General features: G+C 48.5%; 2 protein-coding genes across 3 annotated transcripts in view; both read right to left on the bottom strand.

Annotated features, from left to right (window-relative positions):
- The window catches only part of OTOP1 (otopetrin 1), a 50817-nt gene extending 42603 nt beyond the window's left edge, over positions 1-8214 (bottom strand). Inside the window, exon 1 of the mRNA XM_032253831.1 lies at positions 7812-8214. Within this exon, the coding sequence (XP_032109722.1) occupies positions 7812-8214 (403 nt within the window). The remainder of the gene's footprint in view (positions 1-7811) is intronic.
- Positions 6741-16324, bottom strand: part of TMEM128 (transmembrane protein 128) — a 28366-nt gene continuing 18782 nt past the window's right edge. The window contains exon 5 of one of the 2 annotated variants that reach the window (XM_032254200.1): positions 6741-6752. The gene's annotated coding sequence lies outside the window, so the exon portion shown is untranslated. Of the gene's footprint in view, positions 6753-15161; positions 15181-16324 lie in introns of those variants that run through there. The other variant, XM_032254201.1, reaches the window with a different exon arrangement.

Genomic DNA, 16324 nt, shown 5'->3' with positions numbered 1-16324 from the left:
GACACTTGGTGACAAATGAAGTCATTAGTGAGAAAAGGGCAGTGCTCATGGGCGCTTGATCAATGTCAGAGTTCCTCATCTCTCTCCTGGGCCAGCGTTGACCTCCATTTACACATTTCTCCCACCAACAGGAGGAAACAGGATCATGTGTGTTGTGCATTAAGGCACTGAGCGGAGAGGGGGGCATGAGCCCTAACGCTGGGCTATAACGTTACAGCCCCAGCCTGAGAAGCCTCCCCTGAAAAGCAATGCAATCTCCTGGCACTTTTCCACTGCTCAAAGCCTTATAGAAACAATTCTAACTCACATTGTTTTTTAATCCTGGAAACACCCCAATGAAATTAGAAACTTTGTAAGAGTGGAGACTCAATCGCAGTGCTTTGAAATGTTTTGACTGATATGTGGTTGGTTTTAATTACAAAAAAAACATAGTAAGATGAGGCGAGGCAGCCTGGCTGAGTGGCAAGAGCACAGACCTGCAACTGTAGAGACCTGGAAACTTGCAGAATACATGAGTCCCTGCAAGTCACTTCCTGCCCCCAGCCTCAGGATTCCCACACAGAAAATGAGGATGGTCTACAGCATCAGAATCGCCTGGAGGGCTTGTTAAAACACAAATTGTGGCCAGGCGAGGTGGCTCACACCTGTAAACCCAGCACTTTGGGAGGCCAAGGTGGGTGGATCACCTGAGGTCGGGAGTTTGAGACCAACCTGAGCAACACGGGGAAACCCTGTTTCTACTGAAAATACAAAAATTAGCTGGGTGTGGTGGCACATGCCTGTAGTTCCAGCTACTTGGGAGGCTGAGGCAGGAGAATCACTTGAATCCGGGAGGTGGAGGTTGCAGTGAGCGGACATCACTCCATTGCACTTCAGCCTGGGTGACAGAGCAAGACTTTGCCTCAAAAAAAAAAAAAAAAAAAAAAGTCAGAGCAAGACTTTGCCTCAAAAAAAAAATGTCAGGAAGTGCTAAATGCATGAAGAAAAGAAAAGCAGGGAAGGAGACAGGGTGAAGGCACCCTTAGGAAAGGAGGTGACTGTTGAACAGAGAACAGAGGGTGAGAGAAAACTGTCATCCACATAACTCATCTGACAAAGGACTTTAAACAAACAACTTGTGAACTGGAAGGGTCCCCGGAAGAGGGGAAGATGAAGAGGAGAGCAAGTTAGAGTGACCAATCAACTTTGTGGAAGACTGGTGGAGGTGGAGGTATAATGGGTGGAGAGACAGATAGTCAAGGAGACAGATCATCAGATTAATAGGAGAAAAAAAAAAAGAAAAGAACTTAAATCCAAATGGATAAACTGCCTGAGATGTGTGATTTACATGCCCTGTGAAGACTTCTCATACGGAATAGACATATTGAGGCAAAATTTTATTAAATATTAAACCATCTCTACAAAACCTTTAAGTTTGGCCAGGCACAGTGGCTCAAACCGATAATCCCAGCATTCGGGAGGCTGAGGCAGGCAGACCACCCGAGGTCAGAAGTTCAAGACCAGCCTGGCCAACACAGTGAAACCTGTCTCTACTAAAAATACAAAAAGTAGCCAGGTGTGGTGTCAAACACCTGTAATCCCAGCTACTTGGGAGGCTGAGGCAGGGGAATCGCTTGAACTCGGGAGGTGGAGGTTGCAGTGAGCCGAGATTGCGCCACTGCACTCCAGCCTGGGTGACAGAGGGAAACTCCATCTCAAAAAAATAAAGAATGAAGTAATATGCATCTGATTATGAGGCTGAGGGAAGAAAAAATGGCCATTAATGGAATAAAAAAATCACAATAAAGTTTTCAAATGCTCAAAAGAGGCAAACATTTGAAAAAGAAAAAGGAAGGAATTAGAATGTAAAATATATCATAAACATCCTGAAGAAAAATGGAAACAAAAACGTCAACTATGTAAGTCATTACTATAAGTTAGAAAGATCTAAACCCTCCCACTAAGTAGTAAGCAAGAATAGGGAGATTGAATTAAACACGAAACCTAGCTACATGATCTTTACACAAATCAGACTTTTAACAAAATAATAAAGGTTTAAAATAAAGGAGTGGATAAAGAGGAACCAGGCAATGCAAACAAAAAGAAAGTTGGAGTGGCAATATTAATATCAGACCATACGGGATTTAAAGTTAATGTAATAAGTAGGATAAAGAGTTCTTCCTCCTTTATCACGACACATGATAAAAGACAGACTGTATGAGAAAGATACAACAGTCACATGTGTTCCCAAATAAAACAGCTTTTGCTTTATATATATATGTATACGCAAATTTTTCTGAGACAAAGTTTCACTCTTGTCGCCCAGGCTGGAGTGCGATGGAGCAACCTCTGTTCACTGCGACCTCAGCCTTCCGGATTCAAGCGATCCTCCTGTCTCAGCCTCCCTGCTTTATATATTTAGCCTCCCTGCTGGTAATAAAAAACAGAATTGAAAATTTCAGAACTAGACAGATTAAGAAGACAAAATATAAGTAAAGACAGAGAAGAATTGAATCACACAAGCAATGAACTTGCTTTTCTATGTATATAAAATATTGCACACCTCAAAACAGAGCATACAATGTTGGATGTCCATGGAACATTGACAAAAGTCATGCTCTAAAGACAGTAGAACATCAAGTGGCAGAGGCCAGGTGCCCATTTCCTACCACTTATTAGTTGATGACCTTGGGCAATTACTTAACTTACCTATGTCTCAGTTTCCCCATCTGTAAAATGTAACAGTAGGAATAATGGCTATCTTGTAGGGGTGCTGAGGAGATTAAATGAGTCATTACATGGAAGTCACCTAGAACAGTGCCCCTTACCTAGAAAGTTCTGTAAGTGGGATGTTATTATTATCCCTCAATCACCAAGAAAAACTTGCTGCATTAGAACCAATTAGAAAGTTTACCAACCACAATGCTTGAGAATAATCTAAAGACTACCTAGGGTACCCATCTAGTGATGGCAGAGGGCCCCCCCCCTTCTTTAGGTATCCAAATCCCTCCTAGGATTCTAGAATCTTAAACCCCCCTCTTAGAGGTGGAAGGTCCCACAGAGTTAGTCTACATTCTATCTCATGCAAGAACGCTTCCAATGCATCCTGACCGGCAGCCATCTGACCTCTACCTGGACAAGCCCAGGGCTGGGAGGCTCAATGTCTCTCTAAGTGCACCCTTCCATCACCAGCTGATATTTAACCTATTTATTCATTTTATTTTATTTTATTTTATTTTATTGAAATGGAGTCTCACTCTGTTGCCCAGGCTGGAATGCAGTAGCATGATCTCGGCTCACTAGCAACCTCTGCCTCCTGGGTTCCAGCAATTCTCCTGCCTCAGCCTCCCAAGTAGCTGGGATTACAAGCACCTGCCACCACATCCGGCTAATGTCTGTATTTTTAGTAGAAATGGGGTTTCACCATGTTGGCCAGGCTGGTCCCAAACTCCTGACCTCAAGTGATCCGACCACCTCGGCCTCCCAAAGTGCTGGGATTACAGATGTGAGCCACCATGCCCAGCCTGTTACTTAATTTAGAATGCGCTTCTTTATATTGAAGTACAGTTGACTTCCCAGAACCATCATCCTCTTCACTGGAGCTTCTATCATCATTCACTTACTCATCCACCCATCTAGTTATCCATCCATCCACTCATTCATCCATTCAATTATTCGGCAGATACCAACTGGTATTTGCTAACATGTCAGGCACTGTGCTAGGAGCTTGGGATACAATGGTAAGCACATTCAGACAGGGTCTCTATCTTTAGGAGCTCAGTCTGGCTAGCACAACAGTCACTGAATAATACAATCTCCTGCTTGATAGTGCTAGAAAGAAAATGAACAGAGTGTTATGAGACCATACATTCTAGGAGCTGCCTCTGGTCTGAAACTATTGGGAGAGGTTTCTCAGAGGAAATGACTCTTATTTGCTGAAAGACAGAAAATGACCTGGAGCTGACAGGTGCAAGGCAGCAGCACTTTCCACCCTGAGACCTCCGCATCCTTCTCTCTTCTGGACTGACCTTCCTTTTGCTCCTCCTCCTGCCACTCTTTCCAGGGCCCTATGAAATGCTCACAGAGGATGAGACCCTCCACATACAGTCTGACTTCCTTTCCAATGAAAGTCAAGCCTGCATATGACTTTTTGGCAGCCACATTCTCTTATATGTGTTGAAATCGTGACACTATGTCTATATTTTCCATTGGACCAGAAATCTCATCCAAGAAAACAAATGTGTAAGAAAATGCATGCAGTTAAGCAAGACCCTCATGGTGGCCCCAGAATGGGCCTTGGGGATCACTGCTCCCTTTCCTGAGGGACTTGCCCTCTGCCTATTGATCTAAGATTGTCACCAGCACCAGGGCAGAGCTGAGTTCCTGGGTCAAACCTGTCTTTCCAGCTAGAATTCCGGAGGAAACCCCAGTCCTTGTTGGGGCTGAAGGTGTTTCCCTGTGGCATCGGAGCCTCCTGACATTCAAAATTTGCCTCTTGTTTCTTTAATGAACCCACAGGAATGTCCAGGGCTTTGCAAAGTGCTTCTCGCAACATCCCCCAGCTCCTCCCAGAGAGGTGGCTGGGATTCTTAACTTACCGATGAGGAAACCGGGACTCAGAAAGATGAAGGTGATAAAGCTGATACTTCAAGCCAAGCCTTCCAGGGTCAACACCATTTCCATGACACCCACACCTCACTTGAATTACAGCATTATGGGGCAACTCACGGAATGTCTAAACAGCCACCATTTTCTGAACACCTATCATGTGCTCTCTCTGCCATGCCTGTTTATTCCTTCTCTGCCTACTGTCCAAAAGACACCTCAAATGTAGCATGTCCACAAAAGAAATGTAACATGTCATTGGTTTTGTGTCCCCACCCTGCTCTTCCCTCTGGCTTCCCAATCTTAGGAAATGGTGCAACCATTCACCCATAGACTCAGGCTCACAGTCAACCTAGAAAGAGGCAGAAAGAGAGGAAGAACAAAAAAACACGGATGGATGGATGGATGATGGATGGATGGATGGATGGACGGATGGATGGTGGATGGATGGTGGATGGATGGATGCATGGACAGATGGATGGTGGGTGGATGGATGGATGGATGGATGGATGGTGGATGGATGGATGGATGGCGGATGAATAAGTGAATGATGACAGAAGCTCCAGGGAAGAGGATGATGGTTTTGAAAAGTCAACTGCACTTCAATATAAAGAAGGGCATTCCTTGAATAAGCACGGACTGACTAGAAAAAAAAAAAGGAAGAAGAAGAGCATGCTAAATGCACCAGGCTGGGCACAGTGTATGCTTATCCTGTAATAAGCTCACGCCTGTAATCACAGCACTTTGGGAGACTAAGGTGGATTACCTGAGCTCAGGCGTTTGAGACCAACCTGGTCAACATGGTGAAACACCAACTCTACTAAAAATACAAAAATTAGCCGAGTGTGGTGATGTGTGCACTTGTAGTCCCAGCTAGGACGCTGAGGCAGGGGAATCACTTGAACCCAGGAAGTGGAGGTTGCAGTGAGCCATGATCAAACCACTGCACTCCAGCCTGGGCAACAGAGTGAGATTCCATCTCAAAAAAAAAAAAAAAAAAAAAAAAAAAGACGGGGGGAGGAAGAGAGGAGGAAAGAAGAGAAAAAGGAGAGAGAGAGGGAGGAGGGATGGTGGAGAGAAGGATAGAGGAAGGGAGGATGAAGGAGGGGAAGAAAGAAAATGAGGAAAAAAGAAGGAAAGGGAAGAGGAAGAGAGGAGGGAGGGGAGGGAGTAGAGAGGGAGGGGAGGAAGAAAGGAAAGGAAAAGGAGGGAAGGAAGAAGGGAGGAAGAAGGATGGAGGAAAAAAGAAGTGAAGGACAAAAAAGGGGTCTGACTTCAGGAAGGCACACAGGCTCGTGTGTACAATCTTCTTTAGCCTAATATTGTAAGTCAATATCCTAAAATAACTCTCCGTGCCTTGTTTTAAACAGTGCCAGATTCACTGTCATTCACAGAGAGTCACAAACCATGAACGTCCCTAAAACAACCATTTTCAGAACAGGAATTTCAGCCAGCCTGCAATGGTGTCAAATTTTCCCAAAAGCAAGAGGAACTGGATCCTGAGCTTAGGAAGCCTAAAGTCTCATCTGGATGATACCGTTCATATCCAAATAGGCATAATACAAGGCAGAAATGGACAAGGACCAAAAGTGCTTTACAGAGGGAGGGCCACGGTGGCCCATGGAAGGGAGGAGCAATCGCGGCCAGGCATTTGGAAAGAAGGTAGCATCTGGGCAGGAACTTTGAAGGAAATGTGGGAAGGAGGCCTAGTGTGTGCTGGGCACCCTCCTCGTCAATCACTGGATCCTATCCAGTGCCGATTCCCACTCTACAGATGCTGAAACCAGGGTTCAGGATAAGGGAGGCAATCAAGTAACTCGCCCAAGCTCATGCATGCAAGGAACACAGAAGCCCCACTCTAACGGAGTTTTAATGCAGGTCTAACATGAGAACACAGGTGGCCACGTGTGATGTGTCTGGACCACATGGTGTGAAATGCAGTCGGCCTCTCGCGGGAAGGTTACTCAGACACAGGCTTTCTTCAAAAGCATGCTGGCACGGCCTCCTCCCTTTCACCTGCACCACCTCCGTCTCTCATTCAAGTCGTACAGCCCCAGCCAGGCACAGTGGCTCAAGCCTGTAATCCCAGCACTTTGGGAGGCTAAGGCAGGAGGATCCCCTGAGGCTGGGAGTTTAAGACCAGGAGGCAACACAGAAAGACCCTGTCTCTACAAAGTATAACAAAACTTAGCGGGCAAGGTCGTGTGTGCCTGTAGTTCCAGCTATTCAGGAGGCTGAAGTGCGAGGATTGATTGAGCCCAGGAAGTAGAGGCTGTAGTGAGCTTTGCACCACCGCACTCCAGCCTGGGAGACAGAGCAACACCCTGTCTCAAAAACAAAAACAAACATAAAAAAAGAGTGGCAGCCCCTTCAGGAAGGGAGAGTTCCTATCTTGACAATTTCAGCCAATGCCTGTGAGCACCAGCAGGAGCTTCTAGCCCTCCCTGCTCCACCCTGCAGCCATGCACTCATTAATTCCCCCTCATTTTCTCCCCACCTACTCCGTGCCAGGCCCTGAAGTGGTTCTAGGGCCGAGAGACACGAATCACAGAGCTCCCCAGTGGGGTGGAGGGTACAGACGTGTCGACAAGGACGATAGGGCCCAGTGTGGGCAGGGGGCGTGTGGAAAGACCTGCAAAGCCAGGAGGAGACGGGGTCCGAGAAGCCTCAAGGGAAGAATGGGGTGAGGCCTGAGCCCCGTCTTGGAAAGCAGAGGGGCAGGTGGGAGAGTGGAAAAGATATTCCTGGAGGAGGGAACAGAACGTGCCGAGTGTGCAGAGGCAAGGAAGCAGGAAATCTTGCGACGGGAGTGGAAAGTCCGTGAGAACGACCGCAGCACAGGATGAGAACGAAGGAGGGGATCAAAGAAAACGGGCCCTCGGAGGCCACGTGCTAGAAGGCCCTGAGTGCCAGGAGAGAGAGCGTGGCCTCCATTACGGGGTCAGTAGGGCCACTGCACGGCTGTAAGCCAGGGGAGACTGGAGAGGTTTGTGTAACTGTAGCTGTAATGATGGAAACGTCTGGAGGCCGAGAGGAAGCTCCTGTGGCTACCCAGGCTTCACAAGAGGAGAGAAGGAAGGACAGGGGGAGAGCCAGGAAAGATGCACAGAGACCAAGGCAGAAAAGGCTGAAGGGAAGGCGGCAGAGGGGGAAGGGCGCACAGCCGCCTTAGGATACGGCCAGGGAGCGAAGAGGCCAAGACCCGATCGCCCGGCGCCAGGACTCACCGCGCAGCCAGCCGGCGCCCGCGTGCGTGTCCTTGAGGCGGAAGAGGCGGCGGTGCGCGGAGCTGCGGCCCACGTACCACAGCATCCACAGCAGCTGCAGCAGCATGAGCGCCGTCAGGAGGCACAGCAGGTCGCTCTTGCCCACACCCGCGGCGTGCACGGCCCAGGCCAGCAGCAGCAGCAGCCCCGCCACAAACACGTTCAGCCCGTACTGGCTGCTCAGCGCCTCCGCCAACTTCTGCGGGACGCTGGCGCGCACACCGCCCCGCCGGGTGGCTGGGGACTCCATGGACCTCGGGGACGAGGGCGAGGACGGCGGGCAGGCCGCGGGCCCCAACGACCCTTCGACCGAGGCGCTTGCAGCTGCCCGGGGCGAGGCGGGGGACCCCAGGCCCTCGAGCATCTTCGAGACACCCGCGCCAAGTCTGGTACCGGGGGTGGTCGCAGCCGGGCCCCGCCTGCGCTCCCGGCTCCTGTCCTTGCCCGGACGCCTCTGCCAACCAGCACCCCCTTTCCTTTTTCAACGCCCCTCCGATTCCCACCCCAAGCCCCTGTCAACCTGCCCTCTCTCCTGACACCTCCCGAGGCCCGCCCTCCCCTCTTCTGCCCCTTCACCCTCGGTCAAGGTACCACCCTGTCCACCTGCCCGGCGCCCCACCCCGCTGACCCGGGATTCTACGCGCTCCCTTGCCCACTGCCCCTCACTGGGCGACGCCCGGGGCAGCCCCCTGCCTACTCCGGGACCCACGCGGACAGCTCCCCACTCCTGATCCCTGGGACACAGGCCAGCCCTGCCCAGACACTCGCGCGTCCTCTTGCACCTCCGCCTGCGCCCCCGGCCCCCGCCCGCCGCCGTCTGCAGCCCTCACCCCTGCGCCGACGCCCGCCGACCCAGCCCCTGTCCCGGCGCCCTGGAAACGCTGGGTGACAACAGGTGCCTCCCAGGGTTGCGGGGGTAGGGAGAAGAGAAGGGGTCTCCCGGAGCCAGACCAAGGGGGTGTGCGCGGGGGGCGTGGCTGCTGCCAAGTGGGGCGCCCCGGGCTCTGCCCGGGCGTGCGCTGTTCTGGGCAGTCCCCGTGGGTCTCCGTTGGGGAACCCAGAGGCCCAGGTGATCCTGCCTGGGTCCGTGTCCAAGCGTCCGTCGGTCTGTCCTCGTCCCTGCGTACGTCTGTGTTGTCCTCTCTGCGCGGGTCACTCTGTGTCTGTGTTCTGGCGTATCTGGTTAGGGGTGGAGGAGCGCCCGTCACTGGCTTTCTGAATCGGGGGAGGGGCCGCCTTTTGTGGGTTTTTCTGTTTGTCTGTCTGTTGTGCCTGTGTGTCGGCTGCGAGACGCCCAGACGCGGAAGAAGACCTAAGCCACTTTCCAAGACAAGAGACCATCTCGCGCCCTCTTCCAAAGGAGCGTCAGCAGTTCTGCCCCGTGCGGGGCTGGAGTGGGGGACGCCGCGGGGTCTGCCTGGAGCCACCGGCACCCAAGCGTCTCCACCAGTCCCTTCCAAAGCCCCTGGGGTCCGCCTTACGCCCGCCCGCTCCCGGAAGGGGACTGCGTCCGCCCGGGCACCCCGCTTGGGTGCCGCTAAGTGGAAGTCTAGAAAGTTTCTGCAGAAGAGCGTCCTACGGTCTGGCGTCGCGGACTGGAGGCGCAGAATCCCAGCCGCAGGACAGGTATTCTGGGGATTGGAAGCGAGCCTGGGGCGAGCCCCCATCCCACCCCCGCGCAGCAGCCCGGGGCTGGCCCAGGAAGACACTCTCTCCCTCTTGGTTTAAGGCTCTACTCTTGCTGTTTTGAAATTCTTTCTTTGAACAAGGAGGCCTACATTTTTGTTTTGCGCTGGGCTCAGCAAATTGCAATCGCGGGTCCTGACTAGTAAAGGAGGGGTGGGGAGCCCTGGGCCGGCAGGGAGTCAACCTGGGGACCTTTCCTTGCCTCCAACATTCTTCCAAGTCATTCATTCATCCATTTGATCAACACATATTGATGCGTTGACATGAATTATTTGCTGGTCTCTGTTCTAGGCTCTGGGGTTTTAGCTATGAAAGGCTCTGCTCAGGTGGAGCTGATGTCAGCAATAGACAAACAGCTAAGGAGCCGTCACTGGGAAGCTGGGAAGCATGACCTGTGAGACTTAGCTCTCAACTTCGAGGAGCTTGGGGGTGAGGGCAGAGTAAGCAGCACAGCATCCTTGAGCTGGGCTGCAAGAAGGGGCCCGGGAGGAGCCCAGGTCTGCAGGAAGGCTGAAGGGTTCAGGGAGGAGGCAACACCTGCACACTTTTTTTCTTTCTTTCTCTTTTCTTTCTCTTACTTTCTTTCTCTTTCTTTCTTTTCTTTCTTTTTCTTTCTCCTTCCTTCCTTCCTTCCTTTCTTCCTTCCTATTTTTCTTTCTTTCTAATAGAGACAGGGTCTCCCTATGTTGCCCAGGCTGGAATGAAGTGGTATGATTATAACTCAAACTCTGGGGCTTAAGTGCTCCTCTCATCTTTGCATCCCAAATAGCTGGGACTGCAGTCTTGTACTCAAATGCCTGGCTTGTTTTTTGTTTGGTTTGGTTTGGTTTTTTTAATAATTTTTTGTAGAGACAGGGGTCTCGCTATGTTCCTCAGGTTGATCCCAAACCCCTGGGCTCAAGCGATCCTCCCACCTCAGCCTCCCAAAGCACGGGGACTACAAGGCACCAGCCACTGCATCCGGCATCCTGCACATTCTTTAGTCTTAGGAGTGGTTGGCCAGGCAGAAGGGAGCAGGGGTCGGGGAAGGCAGTCCAGAGAGAGGATCCAGAAAACCTACTAGGGACCCTCCACCTTCTCCCCTCCCCTTCCTACCAATAGATGCTGACACCAACACCCAGAGCAACCTGGAAGCCTGAGCTGAAGATGGCAGAGCCTGTCCGCCTGTCTCCCCAGTGACTGGTGAGGCAGCTTCCCTTCCTGAAGCTGGACCTTACATGCATGAGAAATAAACTTCCATTGTGCTAAGCCGCAAGTCCGAAGTGTTACAGCAGCTCGCAGTACCTTATCCCGTTCAGTACAAAGGTAAGTAACACTCCATCACTGTCTGAAAGTCAGGTGGAAAGCCTGTCTCTGAGCTACCTGCATTTCTTTTTTTTTTTTTTTTTTTTTCTTTTGAGATAAGAGTCTCACTCTGTCAGTCATGCTGGAGTACAGTGGCACAATCTCGGCTCACCGCAGCCTCCACCTCCCTGGTTCAGGCGATTCTCCTGACTCAGCCTCCTGAGTAGCTGGGATTACAGGTGCCCACCACCACACCCAGCCAGTTTTTGTATTTTCAGTAGAGATGAAGTTTCACCATGTTGGCTAGACTGGTCTCAAACTCCTGACCGGGTGATCCTCCTACCTCAGCCTCCCAAAGTATTGGGATTACAGCTGTGAGCCACCATGCCCAGCATGCATTTTTTTAAAGAAGCAATGAAATGAAAGTTTGTGGGGGCTAAAATCAGCCCCCTTTATTGTAACCTCAAGACAATGTTAAAACTAACTGAGAGCCTGTAATCCCAGCACTTTGGGAGGTTGAGGCAAATCACTTGAAGTAAGGAGTTCGAGACTAGCCTGGCCAACATGGTGAAAGCCCATCTCTGCTAAAAATACAAAAATTAGCTGGGCATGGTGGTGTCCACCTGTAATCCCAGCTACTCAGGAGACTGAGGCAGGAGAATCACTTGAACCCGGGAGGTGGAGGTTGCAGTGAGCCAAGATTGTGCCACTGCACTCCAGCCTGGATGACAGAGCAAGACTTCATCTCAGTAAATAAATAAAATTAAATTAACTGAGAGATTTACCCACAGTGTGTTCTGCCTTCTACCAATGAGATTTTTTTTTTTCAAAAGTCTGAGCCATACGCATCTGCCAATTTCTTATGACTGACCCCTGCTCCGTGTTGGGCAGATACAAGGGGTCAGAAATGATGCTCTGCTGGTGCCCAGGCCTGCTGTTTTCACCACGTTTAGCTCATCTTACGGCGGCCCACATTGTGCCCTGAGAACTGTGTGTCATGGCTCAATCAGTGTAAAAGCTGGAAATGTCCTGACCAGTCAGCTGCCTCCCAGTGCTGGTTCTGAACCACGCAGATGATGGGATTTTACAAGGTCAGAGGCCCATTGGTACACTCAGTTACTGGGGATAATAGAAGGTCCCAAGGGGCAGTTAGAACATTTTGCCCCCAGTCACCTTTGGTGGTGGCTATGTAATCCCAGTATTTTTAAGAATAAAAGAGTTAGGACCGGGTGCGTTGGCTCACGCCTGTAATCCCAGCACTTTGGGAGGCTGAGGTGGGTGGATCACGAGGTCAAGAGATCGAGACCATCCTGGTCAACATGGTGAAACCCCATCTCTAATAAAAATACAAAAAATTAGCTGGGCATGGTGGCGCATGCCTGTAGTCCCAGCTACTCAGGAGGCTGAGGCAGGAGAATTGCCTGAACCCAGGAGGCGGAGGCTGCGGTGAGCCGAGATCGCGCCATTGCACTCCGGCCTGGGTAACAAGAGCGAAACTCCATCTCAAAAAAAAAAAAAAAAAAAAGAATAAAAGAGTTAGACAGTGTTCATTTCTTAGGATGGGTATAACAAAGTGCCACTAACTGAGTGGCTTAAAAACAACCAAAGTGGGCCGGGCGCGGTGGCTCAAGCCTGTAATCCCAGCACTTTGGGAGGCCGAGGCGGGTGGATCACGAGGTCAAGAGGTCGAGACCATCCTGGTCAACATGGTGAAACCCCGTCTCTACTAAAAATACAAAAAATTAGCTGGGCATGGTGGTGCATGCCTGTAATCCCAGCTACTCAGGAGGCTGAGGCAGGAGAATTGCTTGAACCCAGGAGGCGGAGGTTGCGGTGAGCCGAGATTGCGCCATTGCACTCCAGCCTGGGTAACATGAGTGAAACTCTGTCTCAAAAAAAAAAAAAAAAAAACCACCCAAAGTGGGTTCCCCCCCAGTTCGGGAGGCCAGAAGTCCAAAATTTAGATGTCAACAAAGCCAAGTTCTCTCTGAAGCCTCCAGTGGGGGGTCCTCGCCGGCCTCTTCCGGTTTTTGCTGGCTGCTGGCAACCCTTAGCCTTCCTTGGCTTGTGGCTGTATCACTCCAATTTTGCCTCTGGTGACACTTGACCATCTTTCTTCTGTGTCTGTGTCTCTTTTCCTCTTCTTATAAAGACACCTGTCAAAATGGGTTAAGGACCCACCCCTACTCCAATGACTTCATTGTAACTTACATCTTAATTAAATCTATAAAGATTCCATTTTCAAATAGGGCCACATTCAGAGGTACCAGAACTTAGGATTTCAACAGATCTTCTGGTGAGAGAAAATTCAATCTATAACACACAAATGATAATCAAGATATGCAATTAACCTAAGCATCCATCAGTGGATGAATAGACAAAGAAAACATGTGTGTGTATACACATTGTATACATACACAACAGAATACCATTTAACCTTTAAAAAGAAGGAAATGGCCAGGCACAGTCACTCATGCTTATAATGCCAACACTTTCAGAGGCTATGGCGGGTGGATTGCTTGAGCCAGGAGTTCAAGACCAGCTGGGCAACATGGCAAAACCTCAACTCTACAAAAAAATATATACAAAAAATTAACCAGACCCACTGGTGTGCACCTGTAGTCCCAGCTACTTGGGAGGCTGAGGTAGGAAGATCATTTGAGCCTGGGAAGTCGAGATTTCAGTGAGCCAAGATTGTGCTACTGCACTCTAGCCTGGGTGACAAAGCCAGACCCTGTCTCAAAAAAGAAAAAAAAGGGGGGAGAAATCCTGACATTTGTAACAGCGTTGAATATGAACCTGGAAGATACTATGTAAAGTGACGTAAGCCAAGTACAGAAAGACAAATGCCACATGATCTCATTTATATGTGTGTGTGTGTGTGTGTGTGTGTGTGTGTGTGTGTGTAATCTAAAAAAGCTGAGGTCATATAGATAGAGAGTAGAATAGTGGCTACCAGGGGCTGAGGAGCAGAGAGAATTGGCGGGTTGGGGAGAATTGGCGGGTTGGGAGATGTTGGTCAAAGGGCACAAGATTTCAGTTAGGTAAGAGTAAGTTCAAGAGATCTATTGTACAGCATAGTAACTATAGTTAATAACAATTTGTAGATTTAAAAAATTGTGAAGAGAGTGGATTTTAAGAAATCTCACCACAAAAAATAAGTATGCAAAGTAATGCATATATTAATGAACTCAGTCTAGCCATTCCACATGTACCCTTGGACTTCAAAATTTGGAAAAATTAATTAAAAATAAACATATAAATGTAAACTTTATTTATCAACATAAGCACCATCAAGTTCAAGATACTTCTATAAGTCATGATATAGCCATTTAGTGCATCCCTAAGGAACTGAAGTTCCTGAGAATTTAGCCATGTCAATGCAGTCTTTTACACATTATTAACTGAAGAAAAAAGGGTACCCTTTACAGATTTTTTAAGATTAGGAAACAAAAATAAGTTAGGAGGAGCCAAATCATGACTGTAATGATTTCCCATCAAAATTCTCCCAAAATTGCCTTTGTTTGATGAGAGGAATATGCAGGAGCATTGTCGTGGTGGAGGAGGACTCTGGTTTCCCAAGAGTTTTTTTGCTAAAGCTTTGGCTAATTTTCTCAAAAACCTCTCATAATAAGCAGATGTTACCATTCTTTTGCCCTCTAGAAAAGTCAACAAGATAAGTGCCTGGAGCCCCCAAATACTGTTGCCATGACCTGTGCTCTTGATTGGTCTGCTTTTGCTTTGACTGACCAACTTCCATCCTTGGTAGCCATTGCTCTGATTGTGGTTGGTCTTCAGGATAGTACCAGGAAATCCATGTTTCATATCCTGTTGCAGCTTTTTGAACAAATGCTTCAAGATCTTGATTCCACTTGTTTAAAACTTCCATTGAAAGCTCTGCTGTTGTTTGCAGCTGATCTGGTAACAACAGCTTTGGTTAAGTGCAAAATTTGCTTTCAGTCAGAATTGTGTAACCTGAACCAACTGAGACATTTATGACACTGGCTACTGTTTCTGCTGTTATTCACTGCTGTTAATCATCAGTCCTCTTTGATTACTAAACAAGATTAATTTTTTCCTCAAAAATTCATGCATGGGGTCCCTCACTTAGGGCTTCATCTTCAGCATCATCTCACACCTTCTCAAAACAAGCTATTCATTTGTATGAAGCTGTTGATTTCTTTGGGGCATTGTTCGCATAAACTTTTCATGAAGTATAAATGATTTCATCATTTTTTCACCCAAGCTTCACAGTGAATTGCTGTTTGTTCTTGCTTCCATTTTAGCAGAATTCATGTTGCACTGATGTGGTCTCTTTTCAAACTGATGTCTTATCTTTCTTAGTGTCTCAAACTAGATCCTATTCAGACATGTTATAACAAGTTAGTACAAGTTTTACTTGGGGCAGAAAGATTTTGAAATCCATGCATAGTTCATAATATACATTTTTCATGAACTTCTTAAAGACCCCTCATTTTTCTTTTGAAATAATGTTAGATTTATGGGAAACTTGCAAAGATAGTACAGAGCATTCCTTCATTCACCTAACTTCCCCTGATGTCTTACACACCACGGTACATTTGTCAAAATGAAGAAATTAATGCTGATAGACATTGAATCTGCCAGCACCTGGATCTTGGACTTCTAGCCTTAAGAATGCTGAGAAATACATTTCTGTTGCTGACAAGCCGCCCAGTCTGTTGTATTTTGTTATGGCAGCCAACATGGACTAAGACCCTTGAACAGTTGTGGTAACTAGAGACTGAGGCTGGAATCATCTGAAATTTCTTTACTTACATTCTGGTGCCCAGGAATAGGAAAACACAAAGGCTGAGCTCAGCTGGGACTGTGAACCAGAGCACCTACACATGGCCTCCTTATGTGGCTTGAGCCTCTACAGCCTTGTCTCCAGGCTTTGAGAGAGAGAGGAACCCAGAAGGGAATCTAGGGAGAACAAGCATTCCAAGAGAGCTGGGCAGAAACTGCATGGCCTTTGTGACCTAGCCTTCCAAGCCACACAGCATCGCTTCTAGCATACTCTATCAGTAAAAGCAGTCATAAGTCCATCCCATTCAAGGGATGAAGATAAACAGTCCCTTCTCAATGGGAGGCATCACAAAAATTCAGGGCCCTCTTTTAAAACCATCATAGCAGATTCTGCACCCAGCACTAGTGTTAAGCAAGCTGAGCCTTGCCTAGGGATCTTCTATGTTGCTGAATCCATGCACAGTCTCCATTCCCGCCACCAGGTACCTTGTACAATGGCCCATGGAGCAAGCACTGGATGGCTGGGAAAAGAGGCTGACAGACACCCAACGAACAAGCCACTTTGCCAACCTCCTCTATAGGGTGCGGCCATTGGTGACCATTCACATGTGATGAAAATCTCCACACTCTGTATCCATTCTGAGATATTCATCCACATCCCTCTTCTCCCAATCTTGTCACCAATCTTCCAATTCTTTTCAAGTTACCAACCATCCAGCCAAATTGCTGGCCTGTTA

The sequence above is a fragment of the Sapajus apella genome, unplaced genomic scaffold (assembly GCF_009761245.1).
Source record: "Sapajus apella isolate SASKATOON/1434 unplaced genomic scaffold, GSC_monkey_1.0 scaffold85, whole genome shotgun sequence".
Classification (NCBI taxonomy): domain Eukaryota; kingdom Metazoa; phylum Chordata; class Mammalia; order Primates; family Cebidae; genus Sapajus; species Sapajus apella.
Note: the sequence above shows the minus strand (reverse complement) of the source record. Positions and strands in the feature narration are given on the sequence as shown.